General features: G+C 39.4%; 1 protein-coding gene across 1 annotated transcript; it reads left to right on the forward strand.

The window, feature by feature from the left end:
* Window positions 1-2,786: 2,786 nt before the first annotated feature.
* LOC109168694 lies at window positions 2,787-3,884 on the forward strand. Its single transcript, XM_019317679.1, has 2 exons — window positions 2,787-3,397; window positions 3,488-3,884. The coding sequence occupies exons 1-2, from the start codon at window positions 2,787-2,789 to the stop codon at window positions 3,882-3,884; spliced, it is 1,008 nt and encodes a 335-aa protein (XP_019173224.1).
* The last annotated feature ends 11,663 nt before the right edge of the window (window positions 3,885-15,547 follow it).

A 15,547-nucleotide genomic window follows, 5' to 3' on the forward strand; every position in this document is an offset into this window, starting at 1 on the left:
ATTTATTTCGTTAATAAATCTGTTGGTATTTTTATGTTTTTTTGTAGTTGATTAAACTTTTTCTAGTTTAAATGTGTAATTGGACTTTTTCATAAAATTTGATAACTTATTTGACAATTTTTTCAAAATTAAATAAAGGAGAAAACACAAAACAAAAAAATATCAAAATTACTATGTATTTTAGTTAAATATATTTTATTCCTTTTGAGAATTCAATAGTTTCGTATTCATTTTAATTATAATCCCTTTGGTTAAAAATTATACTTGCATATATCATTTGTCAAAAATGTCAAAACGTTTTAAATTAATTTGTTGAATCAATTACTATAAAACGAAAAAATATCTCTCTAGAGCTCCGGTTATTTCCTAGGGTTTGGCTAGGGTTTCTGGGTACTGTAACACCCCAGATTTTCAAGACTTTTTAAGCTTATATACTAAAGGTAATATCTCATTACATTCCAAAGTATATCATAAGTGTACGGGGGGTGCTATGCCACACCTGGGCTAGAGAACCCAGGTGCACAGGCTGTCTAACTAATATCCACTGAAACATAATGCATAATATGGCACGCAGGCCGAAAGGGAAACTACTCTACTTCTACGCTCCAGTTCTAGCGCACTCCAGTGCTCTAGTCCTCTGTGCCTGAAAGCCAAATATATCTGTTCAGCGAGAGATGCTGGTAACCCACTCCAACGCGTTGAAATACAATACATATAGCGATATATATAGATATACGAAAACCATTTTGAGCATGAAGTTATATCCTACGAACTCTAGCTTTAAAACCGGGAATGACTCGACAGATACGGCCAGACACAAGCACAGTTATAACGAGCATATGCAGTTCACACAGATAAGGCAGATAAGGCAAGGCATAACAATGATCATAACCCAACATGAACAATCCCCAATATAAATCCCATAGTCCCATCCCCAAGACATTCGTAATCACAACTCGTCCATGTCACAACACATAACACACTTTGTTGGCGCCACAGGACCAATCGCATGCCCATATATGAGGGTCAGCGCATATAGCTCTGACACGGCCCCGCAGCACCCTGCCCCGTATCGCAACACGGAGGGGTCGATCGCAACCGACCGATGAACCGCAGCTCATCATAGTGTTTGATCGCAACCAAACAGTGGACCGCAGCCCAAGAGAATGTCATCTGACCGCAGCCAGGAAAAAGGACGAACCGCAGCTCGTATAGAAACGTTTGATCGCAACCAAACGGTGGACCGCAGCCCAAGAATATCAATCTGACCGCAGCCAGCTTCTGAACCGCAGCTCAGGATAACCAATCCGATCGCAACCGAATTGGGGTAACACACACATAACACATAGCAAGCACATGCAACCCACATTACACATTAGGAAGGGGGAGAAAACGTATAACAAAACCTATGCGTGATCCATCACTTACTAAGGATAGTCCTAAGGGGTTCATACTTCTTCCACCTAGGTCAACGGGATACCAATTCAACTAGCATGCAATATAATAGACTCATAAACCTACGAACGGTACCTGAAATATCACACTAGACATAGGCACGATAAACAGAGTCCGTTGGGACACCACGGGGAACGGGGAACATCAAACGGGGAAGCCGGGATCCCAAGTTGGGGGAATTTCCAGCGGGTAGCCGGTGGGTGAGGGGCCACCCGCCGGCTGCCCGCCGGTTTTACTGTTCCGGGCAGTGGGTCGCCGGCGGGCAGCTGCCCGCCCGCCGGCCACCCGCTGCCAGGCGGTGATTCTCGGCACCGGGTAGGTGGCGGGTCCCCTACCCCCCACTGACTCTTTTTCATCAATTGCGCCCCGGGAACCGTTGTGGAACCCGAAACCATGCTTAGACACTTTGCAACGCAATTTAACGATTAACACGTAGACAATTAACGGATCAAATACGAGAAACGTACGTCACAACCTATCATGCTTTTCTAAACATAATCAACACCCAAACATGCGATTTCCCCACCCGATACACCAAGAATAATATCATACGATACAACCTAGGGTTCTAATCACTTTTATAACAACAAGAATACGATTCGTCTTCTAATTACAAGATTCGGTACAAATAACACATAAGCATCAAGAACGCCAAACAATTATCAAGAACGACATATAAACATCAAGAACTCCGCATAATCATCAAGAACATCATTATTATCAAGAATCTACCGATATCAAGATTATCAAGATCCTTCATGGGATCATCACATCAAACATCAACAATAATTATCATAACTCGCCAAACACAATAATATGGGGGAAATCCTAAGGGGGAATCATAACTATAAAAATAGGTTTTGTTGAGACATGGGTTACCTCTTAGCCTTAATTAATTCCTTGGCTATGAAGGATCTTTCTTTAAGCTTCCTTGCTTTCTTGATTTCTCCTAAGGGGATTCTTGGAGCTCTTTTGGGGTGGTGGGGCGTTATTTTTGTGGGAAGTTCTAGGTGCCTCCTAAGTCCCCTATTTATATATTTAGGAGTCCTAATTAGGAACTAATATTATAGGCTCGCTAATTCTATTCCTTTTGGAACTAAGGATTGGGTTTAGGGGTTGGGTTTATATATGAAGGCCCATGGACTATGGTGGGCCTTTTTCCCTAATTAATCATTATGATTTATTCTTTCTCTTGGGCTATTGATTAATTAATTAAATGGTTTTAGGGGCCGTAACACGGGGTGTCACAGGTACTTTCCGACATTCTTTACGGTGGTCTCCACTGTTCGACACGAACCAAGGCGAACGAACTACTTGCGATAACGAAGATCATGGCAACGAACGAACGGGCAGAGGATGACGAACTGCCGGTGCTCGAACGGACAGACGAGGTGGTTAAACGGCTCACCCAGCGGTGGGCTGATATAGCTTTGGAGGAGGAGGTGGATGTGGGTTTTAAACCGGTGGGGGAGGATGTTGGAGTGCTCGCGGAGGAGGAGGAGAGGCGGTGGGTGTGTGTCGGCCGTTTCTTGACATCCAAGGTAGTGAAGCTGGAATATATGAGGCAGGTTATGGCCTCAATTTGGCAGCCGGTGTGGGGCATGCAGGCTACGGAGATTCAATCGAGATTGTTTATGTTTATTTTCTATGATGAGACCGATATGCAGAGAGTTCTCGATGAAGGACCATGGTCGTTTGATAATAACACCCTTGTTTGTAGACAGGTGGAGGCGGATGTCCGGCCGGCAGCCGTTGAGTTGAAGTCAGTGGATATGTGGGTGCAACTCTATGATTTACCGTTGGGTTATACTTCGGGGGCGGTACTTGAACAAGCTGCCAATTTTAATGGTTCGTTTGTTAAGGTGGATGACCGCTACCCAAGGGCACCGTGGAAGACGTTTCACCGGGTCCGGGTCTCAATTCCGGTAGACAAGCCACTAAAGTGAAGGATGAAACTTATTAAACGGGATAAGACAAGCTGTTGGGTGAATTTTCGGTATGAACGATTACATAACTTTTGCTTTTATTGTAGTTTGTTGGGGCATGCCTATAAATTTTGTAAGCTCGCGAGGAAATCCGGATTAACCGCGGACAAGTTCCCGTACACGGCGGACCTGAAGGCGGGGGGAGGTAGACGGGGAACGAGACAGGTGGGGGAGCCATGGTTGATAGCACTTGAGGGGAAGGGGAAGGGTGTGGCAAGATGGGAAGAGAAGGGGAGGAGTGCGGGTGTAGGGGGTGTGGGGGACGTACGGCTTGGGGAGGTGAGGGCAGGTGAAGGGGTGGTGGTTGCGGCTTCTAAAAGGAGGAGGGGGGATGGGGTGGATGGTGGTGGTTTGAGAATGGATGCGGGGGATGTGATCATGGCAGAGCTGTCAAAAAACGGATTTACGGCGGGTCTTGGTGGTCAGGCCCGCCCATCACAATGAGTACGATAAGTTGGAACTGTCGTGGCTTGGGCAATCCACAGACAGTTCGAGAAGTGGTGGACATGGTGTCCCGTAAGAAGCCCGATTTCGTCTACTTGATGGAAACTAAAGTAGAACGAATACATGCAGAGAGATTACGTGTTAAGATTGGATTTGAGGGTCTGTTTTATGTAGATAATGAAGAGAGAGGGGGTGGCTTGGCATTATTGTGGAGGAAGAATAATACTGTTAAGCTGTTGGATGTGGAGGTAGCTATAAGGGAGAAGGTATGGCGTATGACGTGTTTTTATGGGTTCCTGTAAAGACATAAGCGTAGGGAGGCCTAGCAGCTGTTGAGTGGTTTAAAGGACAAGTCTACACTGCCCTGGGTGGTAGTGGGGGACTTTAATGATTTGTTGTATCAGCATGAGAAAAGAGGGGGGAACCCACACCCGGTTAGTCTTCTCAGGGGTTTTGGGGACACAGTACACAGCTGTGGCCTCTTCTAATTGCAAATGAGAGGGCACCAGTTTACATGGGAGAAGGGGAAGGGAACTGAGAGGTGGTTGGAGGAGAGGCTGGATAAGGTGTTAGTGACAACGCAATGGACTGATTTGCATGGTGAAACATGGGTTGAAAATATTCTAACTCGGAAATCTGACAACTCGGCTCTCTTCCTAGACACCAACATTGCTATGGTGCGCAGACAGGGGGGACCGAAACGGTTTCGCTTTGAGATGGCATGGGTTCATGATGAGGGTTGTAGGAATGTAGTGGAGACTGCCTAGCAGGATGGAAGGGATAGGGGGTTGTTGATTTGTCAGCAACATTGTGGAGGAAGCCTCATGCGGTGGGGTGGGGAACACTGGTATAAATTTGGTGACCGCATAAAGCAGTTGAGGAGGGAGCAGGATGCGCTGCGCCATAGGCAGGATTCGGTTGCTGTGGCTGAATTTCGCCATCTCGAGGAAAGACTGGGCCAGTTGGAGGTACATGAAGATGTGTTTTGGAGGCAGCGGGCTAAGCAGCACTGGCTCCGTGGTGCAGATTGCAATACAAAATTTTATCACAGGTATGCCTCTGCCCGTAGAAGGAAAAACTATATTCCTAGATTGAAAAATGATGTGGGTATCTGGGTAGATGGGGAAAATATGAAGAAGGTTGTCTTGGATTATTATGCAGCTATTTTTACATCTTCAAATTCTGAGTGTGAGGATCCCATGTTTGATGATTTTATTTTCCGTGTGACTAATGAACAAAATAGTACCTTACTTCGTCCTTTTGAGATTGAGGAGGTCAAGTGTGCTTTGTTTGCAATGTTTCCTGACAAAGCGCCAGGACCGGATGCTATGAACCCTGGGTTCTACCAAGAGTTTTGGGACATTGTTGGTAGGGATGTGTCGGAGTTCATTGTAAATTGCTTGAATTCAGGTTCACTCCCTGAGGGATTGAATGACAGTAATGTGATTTTAATCCCGAAGAGGAATGTGCCTGAGACAGTAGCCGACATGAGACCAATAACATGAGTAATGTGTTATACAAGATTATGGCGAAGGTAATAGCCAATAGGATGAAACCACTTATGGGGGACCTCATCTCAGAGGCTCAGAGTGCTTTTATTCCTGAAAGGCTTATTACAGATAATATTCTTATAGCTGCGAAGGTGGGGCACTATTTGAATAGAAAATAGTGTGGTCGGGTAGGCTGGGTGAGCTTTGAAATTGGATATGGCAAAGGCGTATGATAGGATGGAATGGCAGTTTTTGAGAAGGATGTTGGAGGTAATGGGTTTCGATGATCGGTGGATTAATTTACTGATGCAGTGTGTCACTACTATTCAGTATAACATTCTGATTAACGGTGTTGCTAGTGGTGGAATAATGCCGACCAGGGGGCTGAGGCAAGGAGATCCTTTGTCTCCGTATTTGTTTATCATTTGTGCTGAAGGACTGTCTATGCTATTACAGAGAGCTCAGATGGCTGGATCTATACATGGCTGCAGAGTGGCACGAGGAGCCACACAGATACCACACTTATTTTTTGCGGATGATAGCCTGTTGTTCTTTAAAGCAAATGGTCAGGAGGCAGAAATAATTAAGCAGTGTCTGGGGCGATATGAGGAGTTGTTAGGACAAAAGGTGAACTATCACAAGTCCAGTATCTGTTTTAGTAGGAATACCAGTGTGGAGGACAGAGAAGTGGTGGCTACATGCTTACAAGTAGACCAGACACCCAATTTTGGGAAATATCTGGGTCTGTCATCTTTTATAGGAAGGAATAAAAGAGCAGTGTTCTCATAGATTGAGGATAAAATAAAGCAGAGGATTGGTTCATGGAACAAGAAGTTCCTATCACAGGCGGGGAAGGAAATTTTATTGAAAAGTGTGGCACAATCAATGCCTACCTTTTCGATGAGTGTTTTCTTAATCCTAGACACAGTGTGTTTATCAATTCAAAGGACAATGAACAAGTATTGGTGGGGTACTGGTGTAGACAGGGGAATACACTGGAAAGCTTGGGATAAGCTGAGTATCCCTAAGAAATTTGGGGGAATGGGGTTTAAGGATCTCAGGAGTTTTAATGTGGCTATGCTAGGAAAACAAGCATGGCGGCTACTCACAAGCCCCGATTCCCTTGTTGCAAAGGTCTATAAGGCTCGGTACTATCCGAGTACCTCCTTTATTGATGCTAAAATAGGAGGATGCCCAAGCTATTCTTGGAGGAGTATTATGGCAGCTCATGTTATGGTAGTGGCACGGATACGGAGGAGAATTGGGGACGGTAGAACGACATTAATCTGGGGACACCCATGGTTGCTTGATGATCCTAGCCCCCTTATACAAACAAACATGCCAGAAGAGCTCAGGCATGCCAAGGTAGCAGGATTGATAGATGAGCAGACTACTACCTGGGATCTACATATTCTAACAGATTTATTTAATGAGGAAGATGTGGAAATGATGCTAAGGATTCCTGTAAGTCCGGGATATGAGGACTCATGGTATTGGCCTAGTGATCCAAATGGAGTTTATACAGTTAAGAATTCCTACAGGAACATTATGGGGATTTATGACCACACACCAGGGAAGTTTGAAAAATGGACTACAATGTGGGGGGTGAAGGTACCTCAAAAATGGAAGACTTTTTTATGGAGAGCAATTTGTGATGTTCTTCCTACAACTAATAATGTGATTATAAATAGGGTAGAAGTGAATCCCACATGCCAAATGTGTGGGGTGGCTCATGAAGATATGATGCATGCATTGATTACTTGTGATTATTCTAGATATGTTTGGAATATTTCAGGACTGCCTGTAACAAATATTGTTGTCAACTCTTTCCCTGAGTGGCTAACAGTTGTGCTTACAATGTTAACAGAGGATCAAGGTGGAGCCGTAGTGGCGCTGCTTTACCGTCTATGGAGATGCAGAAACTCGGCAGTATGGGATGCCGCACTTCCTCACCCTACGGCTACATGGAGACAGGCCACGGCGGCGTTGCAGTCATTCCGGCAGATCACACGCCGCTGCCCAGCTGCGGTTTCGGCTGCTACGGTGGAGGCCGTGGACGCCATGCCAAGATGCTTTATAGACGCTGGCTACCGGGAGGGCACGGGGGAGGCTACATACGGCATAGTGTTGTTGACTCCCGAAGGGTCCTTTTTGGCGGTAAAAAATGGAAGGCTCCCGAGTTGTTTGTTGTCGTATATGGCGGAGGCTTTGGCATGTAAGGAGGCTCTATCCTGGCTTCTGGAGAGAAATAAAACAACGGTCACCCTTCTCACAGACTGTATACAACTGAGGAATGCTATACGACAGAGATCAACCAATATAATGTCCTATGTTGGGGTCATAGTGGACCAGGAGGTTAATTTCTTCGTTTAATTATGTCTCGTTAAATTATGTTTCTAGGCAGATTAATTCGCATGCGCATGCGTTAGCTACGTTAGCTTTTGTTCAGGATCAACCTATGTACTGGGATTATATCCCCCCTGACTATATTGCAGCTTTGATTCATTAAAACAATCATTCTTTGGTTGGCTTTCAAAAAAAAAAATACTATAAAACAATTTTATATCAAAGTTTTAAATTTTTTTTGAGATTTTAAATATTTTTTTTAATACTTATTTTGATGGCATCACTAAAGTCTCAAAAAAAAAAAAAAAAAAAAACAAAAAAAAAAAACAATGAATTTGGGCCACAACCTACAATTGGGAAGAAATCACCCAATCAATGGTCTACACAGCTATGTGGATCATACTATCAAATAATGTATATTTAATACACAAATAATATACTTTTAGTATATAAAAAAATGTATATTCTGTCTTAAAAAAATATATATTCTATTCAAGAAAAGTACATTATTTGAGTATTGAAAGTACATTATTTTGTATAATATATATTTAGTACACAAATAATGTACTTTTAGTATATTAAAAATATACTTTTTGTTATATGATCCACATAGCACTGTGTAGACCATGGTCCATACAATAATTTGTCAAATCACCCCAAAGCTACTACTGTATTTAAAAACAAAATCTTTGTTGAATAATGAATAGTAATACGTTTTATTTTAAAAGTAAAAAAATAAAAAATAAAAATAAAAAAAGAGTGTATATTTTGTTTCCAAGTTATATTCTAAGTATAAATTTAGTACTTGAGTTATCGACATGTCCACTTTTAGTCCCTCAATTGTACTCAAAATAACAATAATAGACGTGCACTTTAATTGTCGACTAGAAGCCTGCCGAGAGCATACCAACCATCAAGAACCCGCCTAGCATTAAAGGAAAGGGATCTTGAACTCTAGGGTTATAACTTATAACCTTACTATAGCAAAATTCCTTTACAAATAATATAATCATATTTTCAATATTTTTCCTACAAGTTAATTACATATCATCAAAGATAAAAGTATAAAATTACATTTCTTTCTAATGATCAAAATTTCAAACAAAAATGAAACAATGTGTATGAGTGAGATAAAAAAAAAAAAAAATGAAAAATTGAGTCCATCCTATCATAAACTACATATAAGAAATCAACTTCAACTTACATATTAGAAACAAACTGTTAAATGTAACTCACAATTATATTTATCGATACAACTTCATTTGATCAATTCACAATAAAATTCATCAACTCTAAATACTATATATGTTATGAAATTATTAGTTTAAAAAGTACAAATTAAAATGTACAACTTTGGATGGAGATTGCTTGTGGGACTGTACAATAAACGGAATGGAGCGAGGACACGACGAAAGGGGTAGAGAGAAAAGGAGAAAAAGAAAATGAAAGTGAAATGCTAAAATGCCCAGCTGTTCCATGGATTTGGGGATACTGACAAACTGAAATTCTGGAGTTTTGGCAATGTTTTTGAACCGCTAATTCACCATGGAAGAGTCCCACTGCAAAGAAGTATCCATTGAGGCTAGCTAACACAAGTTGACTATGCGTACACTTTGGCCTAAAACGTGTTCCTAGCTAGCATGGGATGGTAGCATTGTAGCAACTAGCAAGGGACCAGAAAGCGAATGCTTGGGAATTTTCCACATGTTTTATTAGGAAGCAAAAATGTTATATGCATTTAGGGAGGTCAATCTTAGGCAAATTATATCGTGCACCGCAGTGCATAATCGATTATGCACCGCGCATCAAAACGACGTCGTTTTGTTTAATAAAAAGAAACGACATCCGTTTCCCGTCGTTCCGCACCCTTCCGCAAAAAGTAATTCTGTTATTCAGTTTCACTTTTTATACACTGCAGTTTCGGTTCAACACAATTACAGTTTCATTTCGATATAACTGTAGTTTCATTCGATATTTATAAACTCAAATATGTGAAAATGTTATTTAATTTTATTTTATATACACTATACTTTTATTAAAACACAACTACATGATCATTTTGATATAATTACAGTTTCATTATATTGTACAATATACACTTAAATATGTGAAATGTTATTCAGTTTCATTTTATATACACTGCAGTTTCATTTCACCACAACTACAGTATCATTTTGATATAACTGCAATTTCATTTGATAATATAAAAATAATACGTGAGGCAGTGTCAATTTAGATATACTGTAGTGTCAATTTAGATACACTGTAATGTCAGTTGATAATTAACATACAAAATATGCACGCTCCATTAACACTAACGGGGCGCCGTTTCTTTAAGACCACGGTGCATGTGCACCACGGTCCACGATATAACAATCCTTAATCTTAGTCCTAGATCAACGGACTAGTCCAATAAGCCCAAAAATTACAGAGTTATGACAAAAACAAATTAACCCGATAACAAATTAAATTAATTGGATTAGTCCTACAGAACTATTGGGTTGAGTCGGGCTATCCCGACAGGCTCTCGGGCCAAACCGTCGGGTTATGTGTAATGGTGGGATGTGCGTGCCGTCGTGGTATTAATTCGGTTTCAATCTTAATCTAATATTGTTTTTTCAATGTTGCATTATTTTAAGCATTATGAATTAAATCGAGAATTAATTTTGTTCATGTATTATTTTATAGAACATTTGCATAGTATAATATTAGTTATACTTACGTGGCATTGTTAAGTATGTGGACAAATTTAATGACAATTTTTGTAGATCAAAGTCAAGTAATTTGGAAAGTTTTTAAATAATTAAAGTCGAATTAGTATATACATAGTGTGATTCATTGATTTATACTATCGATTTAATAATCAGTAGAATATATAGAAAGTTATAATATTGATAAATTAATAATAGAACGTGAAATAAAAATTGAGAATTACTTTTTGAAGATCATGAGATTAAGAGCAATTACGAAACTTACGGGCAAATTATGCCCTGGACTCGTGTCCACAGTGAATTGTGGACACGGGCCCAAAACGACGTCGTTTTTCAAAAAAAACGCGTCATTTAGTTATAAAAAAAAAATTCGCGCGTGTTTTGCCGTTAACGGCGTTATTTTTTTTTGGATTATGAATGTACAGTTATGCCGTTATGAATGTACAGTTATGCAATTATGAAATTATGAACACAGAGCTCTAACATTATGAACTTACAATTATGAACATATATAGTGATAAAATTATGACCGTGGAGCTTTAAAATTGTGAATATAGAGCTCCGAAGATTATGAATGTACAGTTATGGAGTTATGAATCTACAGTTATGGAGTTATGAATCTACAGTTATGAGATTATGAATCTACAGTTATGGAATTATGAATGTACAATTATTGATCGAATTATGAACAAAGAGCTCTAACATTATGAACTTACAATTATGAACATATAGTGATAAAATTATGAACATAGAGCTCTAAAATTGTGAACATAGAGCTTCGAAAATTATGAATGTACAATTATGGAGTTATGAATGTACAGTTATGGAGTTATGAATGTACAGTTATAGAGTTATGAACGTACAGTTATGGAGTTATGAATGTACAGTTATTAATAATATAGTAATAAAATAATGAATATATACTCCTATAACGAAGCGGTCTGAAATTAAAAAAAAAAAAAAAAAAAAAAAAAAGAGTTAACAGTGCCTAACGGCACTGTTACCCGTGTCCAGCATGCCGTGTCCAGCAAGCATGCTGGACACGGGTCCAACGCATAACGATTGAAACTTACGAATGACAGATAATTCAATGGCCATCTTACAGTTTTAAATATCTTTCTCTTAAAGTTCTGAATCTCCAGCCCTAAATTAATTGTTAATGCTTGATTATCTTTTTTGAATTGAAATTTAAAAAGATGAGTTGAATTGAAATTAATTATTAAATTTAACTTATTTTGGATGAAATAAATAATTTTTTTTTATCAAAACTCATCTCACTTAAATGAATGAGAATACCTACTCACATTTTTTAATTTTAGTTCATTGATTTAGTACACCGGATACACTCGATAGCCTGCAATTTAGGATTAGGGCTAACTCAATCCAAAATAAATAAATAAATAAAACAAAATCATTTAGCCCACCAATAAGCCCAACAATCCTACAAGGCTAGCCCAAAATTCAGTGTCCTAGCCCAATTGACATCTCTATGGATCGTTTCGCCATGGAACCGTGTTCACCATCCATAGTGAACACGGTCACAACGGTGTTAGTGCACCGTTATCTTTTTTTTCCTTAATTAATCGCGTGACTTTTCTTCTTCATTTTCACATTTCGCGGTTTCACTTTAATTTGAGGTGAGCAATGATTTCGGACATTCATAAATTATGAATCCATGCCTGCACATTCACTTTGGAACCATGCCTACACATTCCCGTCCGAAACCATGGCTGCTCCTCTGTAGCGCAAGCTTCTTCAACATTCATAAATTATGAATTTTCTGTTATGAAATTATGAATTTTCTGTTATGAGATTATGAATTTACTGTTATGAGATTATGAATTTTCTGTTATGAGATTATGAATTTACAGTAAATTCATAATCTCATAACAGAAAATTCATAATTTAATAAATGTTTTTCTTTTATGCGATTATGAATTTTCTGTTATGAGATTATGAATTTACAGTACATTCATAATCTCATAACAGAAAATTCATAATTTGACCAAACGCGCGCCGTTAACACCACATTAGCAATTTTTTTTTTTAATGTAAAAACGGCGCCGTTTGGACTCGTGTTCACCATGGGCATAATTTGCCACATCTCTATATGCATTCAAGTGCCAGAATTAGCGATTGTTAATTGACGAAGAGCTAATAATGTATTTACGAATTGTATTAGTTATTCGTAGGAGTGTTTGATAAAATTTATTATTTATTATTCGGAATTAACACACACACACATAGAATTAGGTTCAAATGCGGTTGGGGCGCCCAAGTACGATTGTGCGGTTAAATCTGAGCCATTGATTTTGCTTAAATCAACGTCCAAGATATGAGACAATGAACCCAACGAACTAGAGCAATAGCAAGAACACAATTGGCTAAGAAAGAAGTAACGTCCAAGATATGAGACAATGAACCCAACGAACTAGAGCAATAGCAAGAACACAATTGGCTAAGAAAAAAGTAGAAACAGAATTTTTGAAGAGAAAACAGATTTTCTGTGTGTTGTAAAATTTTCTGCTCTACCCACCGTTTATATAGGGGTTGTGGAGTCCAATATCCTTCAATGTGGCATTTAAAATTTACATAAAGTCAATTTTTGTAACACCTGAAAGTCTGAAACAGCAGGCTACTCACTGAGATTAAATTCAAAATTTAAAATTGGAATTAATAGAAACTTAATTCCGTAACGGATGTATTTAATCTCACAATAGTTACTTTGGCTCTTGTTGTTTCATATGCTGGAGGCCGAACCATCAGCACACGACAACTACTTCAGCTTCGGCCTCGTTGCACGAGGCTTCAGTTCGACCTCCCACAACAGCACGAACTCTCGTGCTCACGTGGCCGAACCAACAGAACTCTCGTGCTCGTGTTGGAGGCTTCGGCCACCCAAGGCTGAGCCATCTCAGCACGAGTTACAATGACTGCGTTGGAAAATGATACCAAAATTATTTTCGGACGACATTTGTGTCCGGGTACACGAGTTCAAGGCTGAATCAAGCCTTTTCAGTCTTATTTTGGGATTTGATTTGCACCCACTTACGCGCGAGAGAGAGCCTCTATGCTATACAATTCAATAAGTCTTAGAAAAGCTCTTGTATAAATAGTGGTGCAAATCCACTTCCCAAACCAATGTGAGACAAAAGCTACCTTTTTCCCTTCATTTTCCAACTCAAATGGGTCTACTTTGAGAATAAATATCACATTCACCCATTATCCATTTTGAGCGTACAATATATCAAACTCTTCGTCTCATTACGAAGAATCCGAATCCGAATCTACTTTGACCCGACCCAAATCAAAAGTGAACCCCACAAATAATTGTACCACAAAATAGTCACTTATCATGCCATTTTAAGCTTCATTTTTTTTTTCCAACAATTATATATGCCTGAAGACTGTCTATGATTAAAGCAAGAATAATAATCATCACTGTGTGATAATTTTGACTATGATTACTTTTTAAGAAGGAGACATGACGTATTATTTTTCATCCAATCAATGCTTAAATTTTGAAAGCATGATTGAAACATATAATATTGTGATGCGCTCTTAAGGGTAACAATTATTTGCTATAGGCCATATATGTTGAGATTTGTATCACATTTGTGTTATTTAAGCTAAACTCTAATCCTAAATCTTAATGGGAGGTTTTTCCTAGACGGCAAATTAAAGCCATTGACTTTCCCTTGACACCCTTTTACAACCATGGATGAGAACTGATTGTATTATATTTTCTGAACTTGATTACAATGAGATCAGATGATGTGAATATACAATAGAGAGTCACAGTGTGATAAGGATAAGAAGTAGAGAGTCACAGTGTATACTAGTAACCTGTAGCTTGTCCCTTAGGGAAGAAAATCTAGGTCCAGGCAGAGCTTTGGTGAATATATCAGCAAGTTGATCCTTTGTGGAGATGAAGTTGACTTGAATATCGTCCGAAGCTACTCGATCACGAACAAAATGATAATCAATCTCCACATGCTTGGTGCGCGCATGAAAGATTGGGTTGGCGCTCATATATGTAGCTCCTAAATTATCACACCATAATTTTGGAATGGAAATACCCGGAATCTGTATCTCACGCAGTAATGACATAATCCATAGAACTTCAGCACAAACATCTGCAAGAGCTTTGTATTTAGCCTCAGTGGATGACCTAGCAACAGTTCTCTGTTTCTTGCAAACCCATGATATAAGATTACTCCCCAAGAAAACAGCAAAACCACTCGTGGAATTTCGATCCTCATGACAACCAGCCCAATCAGAATCAGAGAAGGCATGAATGTCTCTAGATGAGCATCGTCGTATGCGCAAACCATGATCAACTGTTCCCTTAACATACCTGAGCACCCGTTTGAGCTGCTCCTAGTGTGACATGGTGGGAGCATGCATATGTTGGCATAACTGATTAACTGCAAAGGATAGGTCAGGTCATGTGACAGTGAGATATTGCAGTGCTCCAGCTAGACTCCTGTACTGTGTGGGATCATCATATAGATCTGAATTGAAGGGGACAGTTTTCGAGATAGAGATAGATGTAGAAAGGGGTTTGCATTCAGACATTCCAGCCCGTTTTAAAATATCATTCATATACCGTTGTTGAGATAAAATAATCCCATTGTCACTCTTAACTGTTTCAATACACAGAAAGAAATTTGGTTCACCAAGATCTCTGATTTTGAATGTAGCAGACAATTTAGACAAGAGCTGAGACATAATACCTTGATCACTTCCCATTACAAGAATGTCATCCACGTACACCAATAGATAAACCAAAGTAGAGTCTTTAGAGTAATAGAACAGAGAGACATCTGTCTTGGATGCTTGAAAACCAACTGATAGTAAGAACGTATGTAGTCGATTAAACCGAGTTCTGGGAGCTTGTTTTAACCCATACAGAGATCTTTTTAACAAACAAACATGATTTGGGAAGTTAGCATCAATATAACCAGGGGGTTGCTTCATATAAATTGTTTCAGCCAGATTACCATTCAAAAAAGCATTATGAACATCTAGCTATTTGATAGACCACCCAGATGATAAAGCTAGAGATAGAAGGAGTCTTACAGTCGTAGGCTTTACCACTGGACTAAATGTGTCA

Source organism: Ipomoea nil, unplaced genomic scaffold, assembly GCF_001879475.1.
Source record: "Ipomoea nil cultivar Tokyo-kokei standard unplaced genomic scaffold, Asagao_1.1 scaffold3213, whole genome shotgun sequence".
Lineage (NCBI taxonomy): Eukaryota > Viridiplantae > Streptophyta > Magnoliopsida > Solanales > Convolvulaceae > Ipomoea > Ipomoea nil.

Coding starts and splice junctions, on each gene's coding strand:
- LOC109168694 (XM_019317679.1), top strand. CDS start 2,787: ATGGCAACGAACGAACGGGCAGAGGATGACGAACTGCCGGTGCTCGAA. Junction 3,398..3,487: donor CCGGTAGACAAGCCACTAAA/GTGAAGGATGAA, acceptor CTTTTATTGTAG/TTTGTTGGGGCATGCCTATA.